General features: G+C 38.3%; 2 protein-coding genes across 2 annotated transcripts in view; one reads left to right on the top strand and one right to left on the bottom strand.

Annotated features, from left to right (window-relative positions):
* DCBLD1 (discoidin, CUB and LCCL domain containing 1) overlaps positions 1-14,542 on the bottom strand; it is a gene marked incomplete at its 3' end in the record, with an annotated part of 164,639 nt that overhangs the window by 119,624 nt on the left and 30,473 nt on the right. The gene's annotated exons all lie outside the window — the stretch shown is intronic.
* The window catches only part of ROS1 (ROS proto-oncogene 1, receptor tyrosine kinase), a gene marked incomplete at both ends in the record, with an annotated part of 77,534 nt that overhangs the window by 53,363 nt on the left and 9,629 nt on the right, over positions 1-14,542 (top strand). The window contains 9 exons of the mRNA XM_084283919.1: positions 132-221; positions 891-1,026; positions 1,447-1,609; positions 1,885-1,949; positions 4,549-4,678; positions 5,756-5,853; positions 6,439-6,642; positions 7,776-7,910; positions 13,011-13,174. Of these exons, the coding sequence (XP_084140045.1) occupies positions 132-221; positions 891-1,026; positions 1,447-1,609; positions 1,885-1,949; positions 4,549-4,678; positions 5,756-5,853; positions 6,439-6,642; positions 7,776-7,910; positions 13,011-13,174 (1,185 nt within the window). The remainder of the gene's footprint in view (positions 1-131; positions 222-890; positions 1,027-1,446; positions 1,610-1,884; positions 1,950-4,548; positions 4,679-5,755; positions 5,854-6,438; positions 6,643-7,775; positions 7,911-13,010; positions 13,175-14,542) is intronic.

Below are 14,542 nucleotides of genomic sequence, written 5' to 3'. Positions count from 1 at the left end.
GAGAGCTTTGTAGAAAGCAAAACATTTAAACAACAAGCAGCTAAAGGGTCCTCTCAGGTTTACTCAGCTCTGTCATATTGATACGGTTCATGTACACAGGGATTTACCAGTTTTCCTCTTCTATTTAACAGATACTGTGACCTACCCAGACATCATTGATATTGTTGCTGTGATTGGAGCGGTTGTGCTGGGCTTGTGTATGGTTATGCTGTTCGGTTTCGGTATGTGGCTGAATTTTTTTGCATATCTTTGGTTTGCCAGACCCCAGAAAAAGGTAGTACAGACAACAGGGGATAATGGGCCTCCAGGTTTAGGGAAATGCTGAACAATCCCCAGTGTGGGAGCTGGGGGGAATTTGTGAGCTTTCGTCTTTCAAAACCCTAGAGATAGTTGGTTACACTTTCAGTATCTAGGATTCCATCCTCAGGCATTTCTTGCCATTGATTCCTTGCAGGGAGAGCACAGAAATGTTGAAGGAGCTCTGACATTCCTGTATCCTTATGAAAACTTGTACTTTGTAATTCTCGAGTTGGGTACTGCACTTGTTCTTCAAAAGTTTCCATTTTTTTCCTCTTCTACTTTGTCCCTGAAGGAAGGATGCAGAGATTACCCTGGGTTAATGGCCCTGCCCTCTCATTCCTAGTCTTCTCCCTGGGGTATTGCACCAGCCCTTTGGGATTGGGTCTTGCCACATTCACAAGTGGGCACGTGACTGATCTCTTAGTTGACTGTCTTCCATGGGAAAAGGTGGTGGCCAGATGGAAATGTCTTACTTACACAAGGGGGATCATGCTGAACAGAATAACAACAATAAAAAAACACTTGTAGTCTACTCACTTACTGGTGTACTCTCAGAGTGAAATATCTGGTGGTCTTCTTCTCTGTTCCAGTATGGTACCAAAGAAGGAAATCCAGAAAACCGTCCTTAATCGGGCAGATAGTGCTTGTTAAGGAAGATAAAGAATTAGCTCAACTCAGGGGGATGGCTGAAGCAGTGGGACTAGCCAATGCCTGTTATGCTGTCAGGTATGTCCTTGAAGCAAATACATTTTCTGGACAAAAATATGTAAAAGGACTTCACTGGACTGTTTTTTTTTATCAGTGCGCCCATCCCTGATGCCTTGACATGATGTTGAGGGCCACGTCTGCACAGCAGGGCAGGTCTGCTCTGAAGCATGCCCTGCCATGCTGCCTCCCTGGTGCATATCCTGGCCCGGATTGCCTTTAGCCCACCCTGCACACTCACTTTGGCAAGAAATGCAAATGCAGGGGCAGGGAAGGAGACATGGTGTTTTCCAGTAAATTCCAGAACATCTAGATCTCATCTGAACTCCCCTTAAATGCACCCGATGAGACAAGTAGTACCAGATTCATTTGAGAAGTAAATTTAATAACATTTCAAGCATGTTTAAATATTAACAAGTGACTAGTATTGCTGTTTTGTAGCATTCTTCCTTCTCAAGCTGAGATTGACTTATTGCCAGCTTTCCCCCGGGACAAACTGAACTTACACAAATTGTTAGGAAGTGGAGCCTTTGGAGAGGTGTACGAAGGAACTGCAGTAGATATCCTGGCAGATGGAAGAGGAGAAACCAAAGTAGCAGTCAAGGTAATTGCAGCTGTACAGTGCTCTGGCAACAGAATGGATGGGCAGAGAGATTTGGCTCAGACGTTATACCACCAAAACAGGCATTGCAAGATTTGTATATTTTCTTGCAGGATTTCTTGCAAGTCGCTTAAAGCTGAACCTATCACTTTGTAATGATTGCTGGAAAATACTGTGTAGGAAAGGCTGTGTCTAGGTCTGGTTGCTTTTCTTAAGCACTGTGTGATAATGGTGGTGGTGACCTAAGTGTTATTACACTTGTGCTTTTTGTTGAGTAGACTTTGAAGAAGGGTGCAACAGACCAAGAGAAGAGTGAATTCTTGAAGGAGGCACACTTAATGAGGTAGGAATAGCTTTGCCATTCGGTACCATTTAAAGCTGTTATTATATGAGGGTGGTGGCCTTGAAGAGGAATGAGAGCAACACTTTTCTCTAAACAAATTAGTGTGGCATTTTGGGGTGTTCTCATGTTTCTGATAAAAAAAAAATACTACTGATGAATCTCATGAAAATAAAGCTGTAAGACTTTTACAGAATTTAAGATGCAGACTGCAAGTTCGAGTCATGGATCTTTTGGTTTTTGGACCTGAAAAATATTTCAATATCTTTGCTTTACTAGAATTAAGTTAGTTGTTAAAGGTAAATGGGCAACATTTGTCTAATATTGTTTTAATATTATATTTATGAAAATAAATATACCAAAACAAACTGATGCCTTGCAGTTTCAATTTGCTGTGGAGTTTTTTTTTTTTTTTTTTTTAAATGTGTATAAATTGCCACTAGAGGCTGCCACATGCTTCTTCTACTAAGGTGTACCCCAAAAAATAATGTGTATAGACTGTGCAATAACTTCACATAGAAAAGTCAGTGTGTTAGCTAGAAGTCTGGTTTTCCAGAGTTTCTAGAGAGAACAGTAGAAGTTGAACCAAAGTTTTCAGCTGATAGCATAAAACTAAGAGTACAGTTAGGGTTTCAGATGTGCTGATCTGCACTTCTTTGACTTCTGTTTCATGAGTGCAGGATTATAATATTTTAAAAAGTGAAAGACTTCTTCCTGTACAGGATAAATGCTATTCTATATTTGAAATTGTTTTACACAGTAGTCTTTTTTTGGTTTACTTGTTTGTTTTTTTTTTTTAAATCTTGCATTACTTTGAGTGTTATTATACACTATACATTGAATGATGGAAAAGGCTTGTGAAAACTAAAAGGAAATCATGTCATTACAATCTAAATTTATGATGAAGAGTAAGAGTTGAGTGTAAACTTCCTACAGTCTATCTATTTGGCAGTCATAAACCTGGTTAGGGACACTTTTCTGTGTAGTATGAAAATTATATGAAAGTCCCTAAAGCTTCCCCCACCCCCCCCCTTTTTTTTTTTTCTTTTTGCTTTTTTTTTTCCTCCAGCTATTAATCCAAAATGAGAATTCCTGGAAAAATATGTTATTGGAAATTACATTTAAATGTAAGCACTAATGTGGGCCCATGAATATAACAATCCAATGAGACAAAGAAACGAAGAGAATAGGAAAGTTCAAGTGTTACATATTCATGGGAGTCTTTAAATAATAATAATAAAAAAGCATGTTTTATTTATTTATTCATTTATTTTTGATGTGATAAAGAGTGATTTAGTTTCCTCCTGGAGGGCTTAGGCACTTTTTTTGATGCTCATCTATGAGGCCTCAAATTAAACCAAACGTAGAAAAGGCACATAAATTGACCTGACTGTTTACAAACTCTGATGTTCATTCTTTAAAAGTTGCTTGCCTCTTGGAAGTGTGTTAAAATTCAGCAGTGGTGTTATGCTGTCCTGGTTAAACAAGGACTATTGGCTTCTTCTATTATTGTTATGCAAAGCTGTGAGTATCCGTATTTCAAACAGTCATTTGATATTGGTGATTGGTGGGTCATTTGTGTACAAATATATGTAGCAAATTCCTGGGTGTATCCCATCACTTGGGAACTAAGGAATGACAGCTCAGTAGAGAAAGGGCTGTGTGAGCTGTAAGGAAAGTGCCAGGTGTTCCTTTCTCTGTTTTTGTTCTTGAGAGTGCTAAAGTTTGTCTGATTGAGGTATGTGCTGGAGGCTGGGGGGGGTGGGACTGTCAAATTCAAAATCATACTTGTTCCTAAAGAGTTTTTGCCCACACCTAAGATTACGCAAATTGAAAGAGGTTAGAAGGAAAATGTTCCTCTGTTGTATTTGTTTGTTTACTCTGGTACGTTTGACAGCCCTTTAGACACCATCAGTTTCCGCAACAGAGTCAGGTTTCTCTGTCTGATGGTGTAAGTCCTTTTACACAGCAGAGTGAAGAGAAAACCATTTTTAAACACAACAAATGTGGTTGTAAAAACACGGGCACTGATGGAGTGTATAAATGTTCTTCATTCCTTGAAAAGTGCTAGATCTCAGAGGACTGATTGCTCTGTCATAATCCCATTTTTCTGGACACAGGCATTACTAGCATATCTGCAGGTTCTTGTGCATATTTTGTTTCTCTGGAAAATGTACTGTCATTCTTCTCAATAGTTCAAATCAATAGTTCAACTGTGATTACTGTAGTAAAAATACTCTATTAAAATAATAGAGATACCTTTAATGTACAGATGGCAATTCATGTTATTCCTAAATGAGACTGCCATTTGGCTACCTTGCCTTGCTTCCTGTAAACATGATGACGTCTGCTTTTAACATGTGTGCATATATTAGAGTGCTTGTCAAAGTACAGTGTAAATCTGTATTTTGAAAGGCTGTCCGTGAAATTGTCCCCTTAGTGAGCAAGTTCTGGCATTTTAAGTTATTAAATCATGATGTCGGCAGAGGCAGGCTTGTAAATCCTAAACTGCTCATTCATTTCTTGGAGCTATATGAAAATTATTAACTGTCAACCAATTGGACTTTTCATACATAATCTTACATCATTTCCTTTTCTTTAGTAAATTTGATCACCCCCACATTCTGAAGTTACTTGGAGTGTGCCTGTTAAATGAACCTCAGTACCTTATACTGGAGCTGATGGAAGGAGGGGATCTCCTTAGCTATTTACGAGGAGCCAGAAAGCAAAAGGTAGGATAAAGACCCTGAGGGTTCTATTTTTAACCTGTAGCTTCACACTGTTTCTCAGTTTTAATCTTCCTCAAAGGTCATGCTGATGTCCAGCTTTTCTGCATCTGCAAGCTCAGACCTGGTTGTTCCTTAATGCCCTGGGACCTCAGTGTTGAGTGCTGACCAAGCATGTTGTGAAGAAGATTGAATGTTGTGTTAAATGTCATCAGACTGAAATTGTTCTCTTTTTTTTTTTTTTTTTCAGTCATGATATGTCTGCTGAGTTCCTTTCTATGAACACCATGAACAGTGTCTTGAAAAATGATTATACATAATGATATCTGATCATCATACATATGATACATCGTGTATCTGGTCCACTAGACCTCTTTTTTTTTTTTTTTTTCTGCTTTGAATAGTGGAAATATTCATAATGTGATAAGCAGAATCCAAGCACATAAGAAGATACTGTCCTTGTGCCTGTATCCATAAAGTCTTTACAGTAAAGAAAAGAAAAGAATAAAGAATAGATCTCTTTAATTAAGAAAGAGGTTAATTAATTTTCATAAGTAGAATGTAGATTTAAAGTATGAATGGTAGGATTATATGTCAAAGGGGCTTGACACTGGAATTTTATAGCATCGTAGCAATCATCTAATTTGTGTAGATGATCGCATCAAATCCACAGTCATTATTGAGGTAATATTCTATCAATCCGTAGTCTATCAATATGTATTCTACTGGAATAATATATTCTCTTAATACAGCAGCAAGCAAACCTGATATGATAGTGGGAGGAAAGTTTTGGTGTCCCATTTCTGCAACTAAAACAACGAAGTGATTCTGAAGTCCCTAGGATATTCTTAACCCCAAATCAAAGAACAGGATGTGTTCACCTGCCTTGCAGTGCTGTGATTTAGCAGTTTACCCTGCAAGTAATTAGCATCTGCTCTATTGGCATACAGATAGTTTGCACCTGTTTTGGAAAAATCCTATAAATTTCAAAGAGAAAACAATACTGCTTTTGTACAGGGAGGCTGTTATTCTGAGTCTGTAAAGCTGGAAGTCATGGGTAACTTCTGCCTTTGTTTTTTGTAGCTCCAGAGTTCCTTACTGACAGTGACTGACCTCTTGGATATATGCTTGGATATTTGCAAAGGCTGTGTCTATTTAGAGAAAATGCATTTCATACACAGGTACAGAACTTATTTCGTTAGCCTTCCAAGGCTTACCCACAGTATCAGGAGTAGTTATCTTACAGGAGTAATTATCTGGGAAAGGTGTCACAATGTAACAGGAAAAGTGAGAGCACTGGATTAAAATAATGTGATGCTTTTCTGTTGAAATTGCTTACCCAGGACCCATTGCACTCTAAGCAAGAATCCTATCCCTTACAACAAAGAGAAGGGCAAGTGGGCAGATCCTTTTATTGTCTTCATCTGTCTAAATGGATGATCGTAGAGGACACCACATCAGACTCAAAGGTGCAGAGGGAAACAATGAGAGGTGATAGGAATAAGCTGCAGCAAGGGAAATTAGATAATATTGCTCACAATGAGCAGGATCAATCACTGTAATGTGTTGTCCAGCAAAGCTGTGGCATCTCCAAACTTGGAGATATGTGAAACCTAACTGGGTGATGCCCCAGACACCTGATCTAATCTTGAGGTGGACACTCTTCTGAACAGGGTGTTGAAGCAGCTGATCTCCAGAGGTCTCTTCTGACCTGAATTATTCTGCAATGTTAACTCCATCCTCTTGTTTTTTGCCTTACAAATCAGGGACCTGGCTGCTCGCAACTGCCTTGTGTCTGAAAAGGGCTATGAGAGCTGCTCCCGGGTAGTAAAGATTGGTGATTTTGGACTTGCCAGAGATATCTATAAAAATGATTATTACAGGAAAAGAGGAGAAGGCCTACTCCCTGTCAGATGGATGGCTCCTGAAAGCCTCATTGATGGTGTCTTCACAAATCGCTCTGATGTCTGGTGAGTTATAGCAGGCAAGAACAGCAGGGATAGTAATACTAAATCCCACGGTAAGAAAATACTGGTTTGTAGCAGCAATAATAAGTTTGTGTATTTCCAGCTCTAATAATTTATAAGCCAAGGCAGATTTCTTCCTAAGTGATATTTTCATGAGCTAACAAAAACTTTGGCACCAGGACAGTACCCGCGTGGAAGTATTTCTTTACTTACTGTTTAAGCTCTAGCCTTGGATTCTGGCTGGAAAGAATTAGTGTCACTCAATCAAATAATTTTGTACAAGACCTACAATGTGATTTTTTGCTTGCTTGAGCAGTGAATTGACTGCTTGCATCCTGTTCTTTCCACTTAGTTTTCCATTAGGTTAATTGACATTTCCTTCCTACCAGCAAATACTTTCCCCTTATCATTTTATCATGTTCTGGCAACTTTGCTGTTTTGAAGCCCAATCTTCTCAGCATCATCAGGGGAAGTTCACAGTAGTTTGCTGTGTTGGTTTACTTGAAGTGCATATATGGATGGGCTTGGGTTTTTAGTGAAGAAGCAGAGACACGCTGCCAGGAGGCCTAGAGAAAACCAAACCAAAACAAAACAGATCCTTTAAACTTGAGTTTCACATGATTTTAGATTGGGTAACTGTGGATAAGAAAGGGTTGGCTGTAGCACACTATTCTTGCTGAGGTCTGCAGCTCTTAGTTTAATTACCACTCTTGCATTTATCTAAGAAAACTATTTCATGCTCTATACCAAACCCAATGAGGCACTGATTGCTTTATGAGTGGTGCTTAAGAGACCTTGTAGGTGTCTATATTTCCAATGACAACTCCAGATATTTCTAAATACCTGTTTAACTGAGGGCATGCTCAAGCAGAGAGTAGTGCCCAGGGAAGCTGTGGGTACTCAGTGTCTTCTAAGCTCCATCTCAGTCTGGGAAAATGTGTCTGTTCCACATATTTACTTTAGCTATTTCAGAGGCTGGCTAAAGGATGTATGAATTGTTTCACATAAAATTAAAACTACTTACTCTTATTTTTTCTGAGTCTTATTCTTCAATTAGAGTCATTTTAGTTAACTGTTGACAGGGAGCTTGATTGTCATCACATTGGTAATTAAAATGCATTGTTGGTGCTTCTTAGGTCTTTTGGAGTCTTAATGTGGGAAACATTAACCTTGGGTCAACAGCCATATCCAGGTCTCTCCAATATGGAAGTTTTACACCATGTACGATCAGGAGGAAGGTTGGAATCTCCAAGTAACTGTCCTGATGACCTGTAAGTTAATTTTGTTTAAATATTCTTGGTAATATTTATGAGACATCAAGAGTGTTATTGCCAGCAGACCATCATTTTGAAAGTCTACTTACACCCATTCAGAGTTCAACAACCTACTTTTTAGTTGTTGTTGTTGTTTTTAGACAGAAGAGCTTGCACTTGTAGCTGCCAACTTGCTACTAACTCATCCAGTAGTGCAGCCTGTGAATGTGAACTTCAGCTGCAAATTAAGTCTTGAAGTTGAAAGGCTGATACATATTGGTCTTTTAAACAGGATTTCAGAGATAATATAAATTCAATCTTGTACATGAATCCAGCAGTAATGCGATAAGAGGCTGAGAATGCCTGATCAACCAATTCAGTATTGGTTAGAAGTTAAGATGACTGTAAGGAAGATTTTATCTGTCCCTCTTACACCATGTGCCTACAGTAGCAGATATAACTGGCTTTCTCATTGATAGCTGTAGAAAATAGGCTAACGTTAGATTATATATACGGAAAATAAACCGTACTCTCTTTGCAAATCTCTGTCAAAAAAGACAACAATAAAAATTGAAGCTAAACAACAAAAGTGAATTCTGCACTTCTGGTTAGTCTTTAACTGAGCTGGATAAACAAAGCTTTCAATTTCCAACTGTTTCTTGAGCACAGATGCAATTAAAAGAAAAAAAAAAAAAGAAAAAAGTAGTGGATCAAACTCATATTGGCCAGAGGTGTATGAAGGAGTAAGTTGAACCTGAGCCCAGTGGTCACTCAATATTGTCTAATTTTGTGTCTCAGTTTCTATACGCCCACTCTGCATAAGCAGTCTCAGCCATGCACTTGACAGCTGGTTCTACAAATGGAAGAAAAGGCTACTCAAAGTGCACAATTCTTACTCCTGGAGCTGAGAAAATGGTTTGAGAGTAATTCTATGATTGGCAAGCCCACATCTCTGTGATAGGTCTTGCATCAATTACAATGTTCTCAGTTCCAGAAGGTATGATAATTTATCTGGGTATAGATGAAATACTATATTAACAATAAAAAAAAAAAAAAGAGGGAGGAGGGGAAGAAACTTCAACACTTGGAAGAACTAAAGACATTAGGATTTTGTTTAAGAACAGAGTTCAAACTGGAAGTGACAGAACAAATGAGAGCCCAAGAACAATTTCTGTATCAGTATTTTCTGCTGAAAAATATTTCTGTAAGAGATTGACTCACACTTGACCTTTGACTATAAAAGCATGGTAGGTAAGGTATACTCATGAAACTAGTTTGATATTCAGACCTACACGGAGGCTTATAAGCTGCCTTTAAAATGGTTGACCAGATCTTCAGCATAACCAAGGAAACTTTGAAGTTTTCTTTTTTTCTTTTTTTTAAAGTCACAGATCTCAGAAATTAGTATAGCAGGTAGGCCTTAAACACAGGTCCACATGTTGTAACTTGAAGGATCAGGACCTAATAGCTGTAACCTAGTTTTTGAAAGCCAAGGGGCTGAATGAGCTCTTAGATTCTTGTACCATCTTTTTATCTCATTTGGTCAACACTCAGCACCTGCATACAGCTTCTGTCAGTAGCCTAAATAGCTTTTTGCTACTTTGTTCAGTCATTAATGGCATGCTGGGATTCTTGACATTCCTGCTTTCCTCCATGTGGTTTTGAACCTGCATCAGGACATCAGCAGTCAGTAATTGTCTCCTCTGCACTTTGGCTTGCTCATTGTCATTTGACAAAACAAACCATCACTGATAGGAAGAGAGTTCAAAGGCCAAACTACTTCAGCTGAGAAGTGTTTAGGAATCTGTGGTAGGCTTACACTGCAAGGGCAAGTAGGGCTGACACAGAAACCTCGGGGTGTAAAAGGCATTAAGGAAGTGGGTTTGTATTTATTTTTTTGGGGAAGCAAAGGGAGACAGGTTCTGCCCCTCATTTCCCCAGGATATGATTCTAGGTCCACAAGATATTACTTCAAGAAGTAATCATCTGCTTTCCTCTAGAGAAGTATGGATATGTAAAGCTTGGTAATAAATTGAAAAAGTGGCTTTGGGATCTGTAAATGGGCTATGTTTATTGAAATATGAATCAGATATATGAGTGGTACTAGTTTTGCAGTCAGAGACATGCATCTGTTCACCTCAGTGTGAGGCTTGCATGGAAGAGCGTGGTGAGGTTCATGAAATCATGAAAAGCTGCAATTGTAATCAGAAGAATTTATACAAGTGCAGTGCCAGTTACTGACATGAAGCTGCAGTTTCACCAAATGCTCTCACCCTTGCAGAGTTGTATGACTGAGTTTGCTGAAGAAACTTTTGATAACTACAGACTTTTGCTCTTCAATTGTAGGAAAGTTCCCCTGGAGGTTTTGGAGGGTGGGGGACAAGAAAGGCTTGCTCAGAGTGCATCAAGTGAGGGCAAGGACTCTATTTTATTCCGACAAATTTTCTAATTTTCTAAGGAAGTCCCCGCATCAATGATATTTTCCATTTTGTGTGTGAGAAAATTGGTAATGTCCTGTAGATTTTGTGCACTAAAGCAAATTTCAGGAGCAGTTCACTTTCAACCCCCAGTGTCAGCTACTCTATATTAGTTCTTTGGTTTTCCAGGCTCTTAGGTTCTCCACAAATGCAGCTCTGTTGGACATATGGCTACCTGCTGTCCAGCCCAGATAAAACACAGCTGTCATATGTAAGTGTACATCTAGGTGTACAGGCTAGTTCTTAAATCTAACATAAAACTGATGATGTGTTTGGAATTGTTATTTTTCATTTCTTCTTGAAAGGCTTTCCCCAAGATGTAGGGCAATCCTCTGATTCTGATCCTCATACTAAAGCAATATGATATTTGCTAGTGCATGTTTGGCCCCCAAGAAAATACAGGAAAGCGTTTAAGCTGTCATTCATGTACATCTTGGCACATTAGCCTGGCTTTCACCCTCTTGATAGGTCTCATGTTGGTGCATTTGCAGACTAGTAAAGTTTATGCCATGTGACTTAAAGCTTCAGATGCTACAATATGCCTTGAAATCTAAACATCATGCCATAAATAGCTGTCCCTGCAAAATTTGCAGATATTTTCCGACTTCAGTCATTAGAAACCAAAACCTTATCTAAATTAAATACTTTATGGACTATATCTATTCTACCCAGTATTAATATTTTAAGACAACCAGAAAGTAATTCAAGTAATTTGATTTAAGAAATAAGACTTTGGAACATAATCAAAATGAGAAAATGCCAGTTCTTTTTTTTGTTTGTTTGTTTTCTTCATTGAATATCTCCTCCCTGTAACAAAGCTGAATGGCTTTGTAAAGCAGATTGTCCAATAAAAAGATTAGTTATTTAAAAAGACAGAGGTTGGTCTTAGGAAAGCAAAAATATTCAGAATCTACATTTGTCAAGTTTTTGTTTCATAAGTGACTCATATATCATTTCTTATTTCTTTCTCCCTCTGCTGGCTAATGGCTGTTTATTCCTTTCTATCTGAGCAGCAGTGTATAAAGCAAGCTCTGAACACTTCATTGCTACACCTTGCACAAGGCTTTGTTCTTCAGGGTCCAGGTGCTAACCTGGAGCACAGCACCTGAGCTCTTGTTCTTTTCTTGGATATACTGCAAATCAGCCTGACAACAAAGTCGATCATTTGGCTTCCAGCATCCAAGACTGGCTTTTGAGTTGAATGTGACAGACATTTTTTGTCAGCAGAAGGAAAACCAGATTAGTTCACCTCATTTTGAGTCCAGTTCAGTACTTTTCCATCTATATTTCCAGTGTCATCAATAACCAGTTCACCTGAAAGTAGGTAAGAGAGGAAGTGATTCAGAGTGTCAGGCAGTCACTATCACTTTTTAGATTCTTAAAACAATTTTTCAAGATTTCATTGAATTCTTTTGAAAAGCCAAAATCACTGTCAGCTCTGCAACTGCATTATACGGGTTGATGAAATGTCATTCTGAAACTATTTTTATATTTTTTTTTTGAGGAAAAATATCATCAAAAATCAGAAATAGAGAGATTTCTCTCAGCTGTCACCAAGAGTTTTGTAAAACACTGAATTGTGGTGAAGGACAGCTGTCTCCTTTTTAACATGGATAAGTGAGGATCCGAGCAAGCCAATTCATTTCGCATAACTCAGTAACGCCTGGTATCACATAGCAGCAAGTCTCTGAAGCTGTTTGTCAGGGAGGATTTGAACTTAGGGCTTAGAGGTGAATACTCTGCATTCCCGTAACAGCTTCCTGAACCATCCTTTCACTGACTGCTTAAATGCTGCACTCTAGTTCTGAAACCCTAAGACACCTCTCCTCTCTCAGCACTTGGTGTATCCAGGTGCTGGCTGCATTTTGGTTTTCAACCAGGCTCCCCCTGGCTTTTGTAGGATTTGGTTTTGTGTAGCCAGGACTTGCTACATTTCATGCCTTCAAGTGAGCAATGTAAATCAGCCCTATCCTTTAGACAAACAAGAACGGCAATTTTTCTTCGGAATGGTACCGACAGTTTTGTTCAAGGCAGGCTGGTATCCATGCACCCAGAGGAAACTCATGCCATTTTTGCCTTTGATGGGAAAATACTCCTATTTGCTTTAGTCTGGAGGAAGAAGTCTAAATTAACTTTTCTGTGCTGGAGGATTTGCTTTTTCCCCTGAAGTTGAGGTGATGTGAGTTGAAGAATAATTAATTAAGTTGATAACCTCAAGTTCATGTTTGGTTTTAGTGAGTTTTTTTTTCTGTGAGAGGTTTATTTCCTTGTCACCTTTCTCAGAAAATGCTGGTGAGTTTTTAGGTGAGAGTGGTGAGAGCAGGTATTAATAGCAAAAGTGACTTTTCTTTACTTTTTTTTTTTTTTTTTTTTTTTTCCTGCAATGTTATAGATGCTCCCAATCTCAAAAATGCCCATTGTTGAAAAATTGGAAGTATTCACAATGAGTATTCCCGACAACGGACCTTTAATCTACTTTTCCTTCCCTCAGCAGCTGGTGATAATCTTTGCACCACATGGGTTGAAAACAGAAGTTGAAAACCTAGGCTGAACTTGCTTGTCAGATGATTTAATGACAAGTGATGAGATGGATGACTATTATCTTTAATTTTTGTATTTTAACACTTTTTTTCCTTTCCAGATGTGATTTAATCACAAGATGCTGGGCCCAAGAGCCTCAGAACAGACCTACTTTCTTTTATATTCAGGACAAACTGCAAGAGATAAGACATTCTCCACTGTGCTTCAACCACTGCCTTGAAGACAAAGAGGCAGCAACTGGAATCATCAACCAAGCTTTTGAGGGTAAGTCTGGGCAGCACCTGCTGTCCTCACAGCCTCAGCCCCACAAACTGCAACAAAATGTGATTCAGCAGTTCTTTTCATTAGTCACTGCTGCAAATTCTCTGCCTATAAATTGGGAACAGAAGAGACTGACTTCTCTCATAATGAACTTGTAAAGATGCATTAGGTGTCATTGTGTATGATGCATTAGATAAAGTGCGTATATAAGACTACCAAGCCAAAAAAAAACAAAAACAAAACAAAAAACAAACAAACAAACAAACAAAACCAACAACCCTGTGAGGTTGAGACTGAGTCTGCCTCACAAGACATATCCAACTTGCACCTAAATTTCGATTTCTCCATTAACTAAAGGCAGCAGTTGGGCACTTACTTTAGGAGTACTGATTCAGCAGTTGCCGGAAGGGGAACATAAATTAGGTACCTAAATAAGGCAGGCTTTATCCTAGCCTGAATGGTGATAGCTTCGGTCAGGAATCACAGTGTGCGTGTGTTCTGCACACTGTGAATGAATAAAACAAGGTGTTGTTAGGGAAGATATAGTCTACACAACAAAGTCCAATCAGAGAATAACATTGTTAAGGTTGTGAAGGCAAGAATTTAAAAAATAGGTGATGCCAAATTTGAAGTTGCCTGTGCAACTATGATTTGGAGCATATAAACATGGAAATGAAAACAACTGACTGGAACAGAAGCAGGAGCTTTTCCAGTCCTGCAGTAATTCCTGGCTAAATAGAGGGAAAAGTAGTCTTTGTAAACAGTGTGATCTGAAAATCTCCAAAAAGAAAGTTTTCTTTATTGATTTCTCTTTTATTTATCAGTCTTTTTTAGTTTAACCTTCTTGTGGGAAAAAAAAAAAAATCTTGTAAGAAAAGTTCTTCCAATTCTAAAAAAGAAAAAACTACTTGTTTATAAAATTTCTAAAGATGTTTTTTTTTTTCCCCCTCACAAAATGACATTGAACTGCGAACTCACCCTGTTTCATAAACAGTTTTTATACATCAGTATATTGTGATTTTCTAAATAAATAAAGAAGTAAATTGCTGATCCATTCCAGGGATTATGCAGTATTCAACTACACAATTTTGTAGTAATTTTTTTCTAGATATTCTATCTGTGTTCAATTCCATGGCATCGTCCAATGCTTGGTTAATGATAGTTTGTTCTATATTTTGCTAATCTTTACCATTCGATGTAGCTTTATAGTTGTGAGCCTATCCTAATTTACCCATCATGATTTCTCTTTCTGTCAGATTCACTCTGTGCATGATATGTTTATGTGTAAAGATTGTAAAGACTAAGGCTAAAGACTTTATCGTGATGGACTTTTGACATGATGGACCAAAGTAATCTAGCATTTAGCATTGA

Source organism: Netta rufina, assembly GCF_964035555.1.
Source record: "Netta rufina genome assembly, chromosome: 3".
In the NCBI taxonomy this organism is placed as follows: Eukaryota; Metazoa; Chordata; class Aves; order Anseriformes; family Anatidae; genus Netta; species Netta rufina.
Note: the sequence above shows the minus strand (reverse complement) of the source record. Positions and strands in the feature narration are given on the sequence as shown.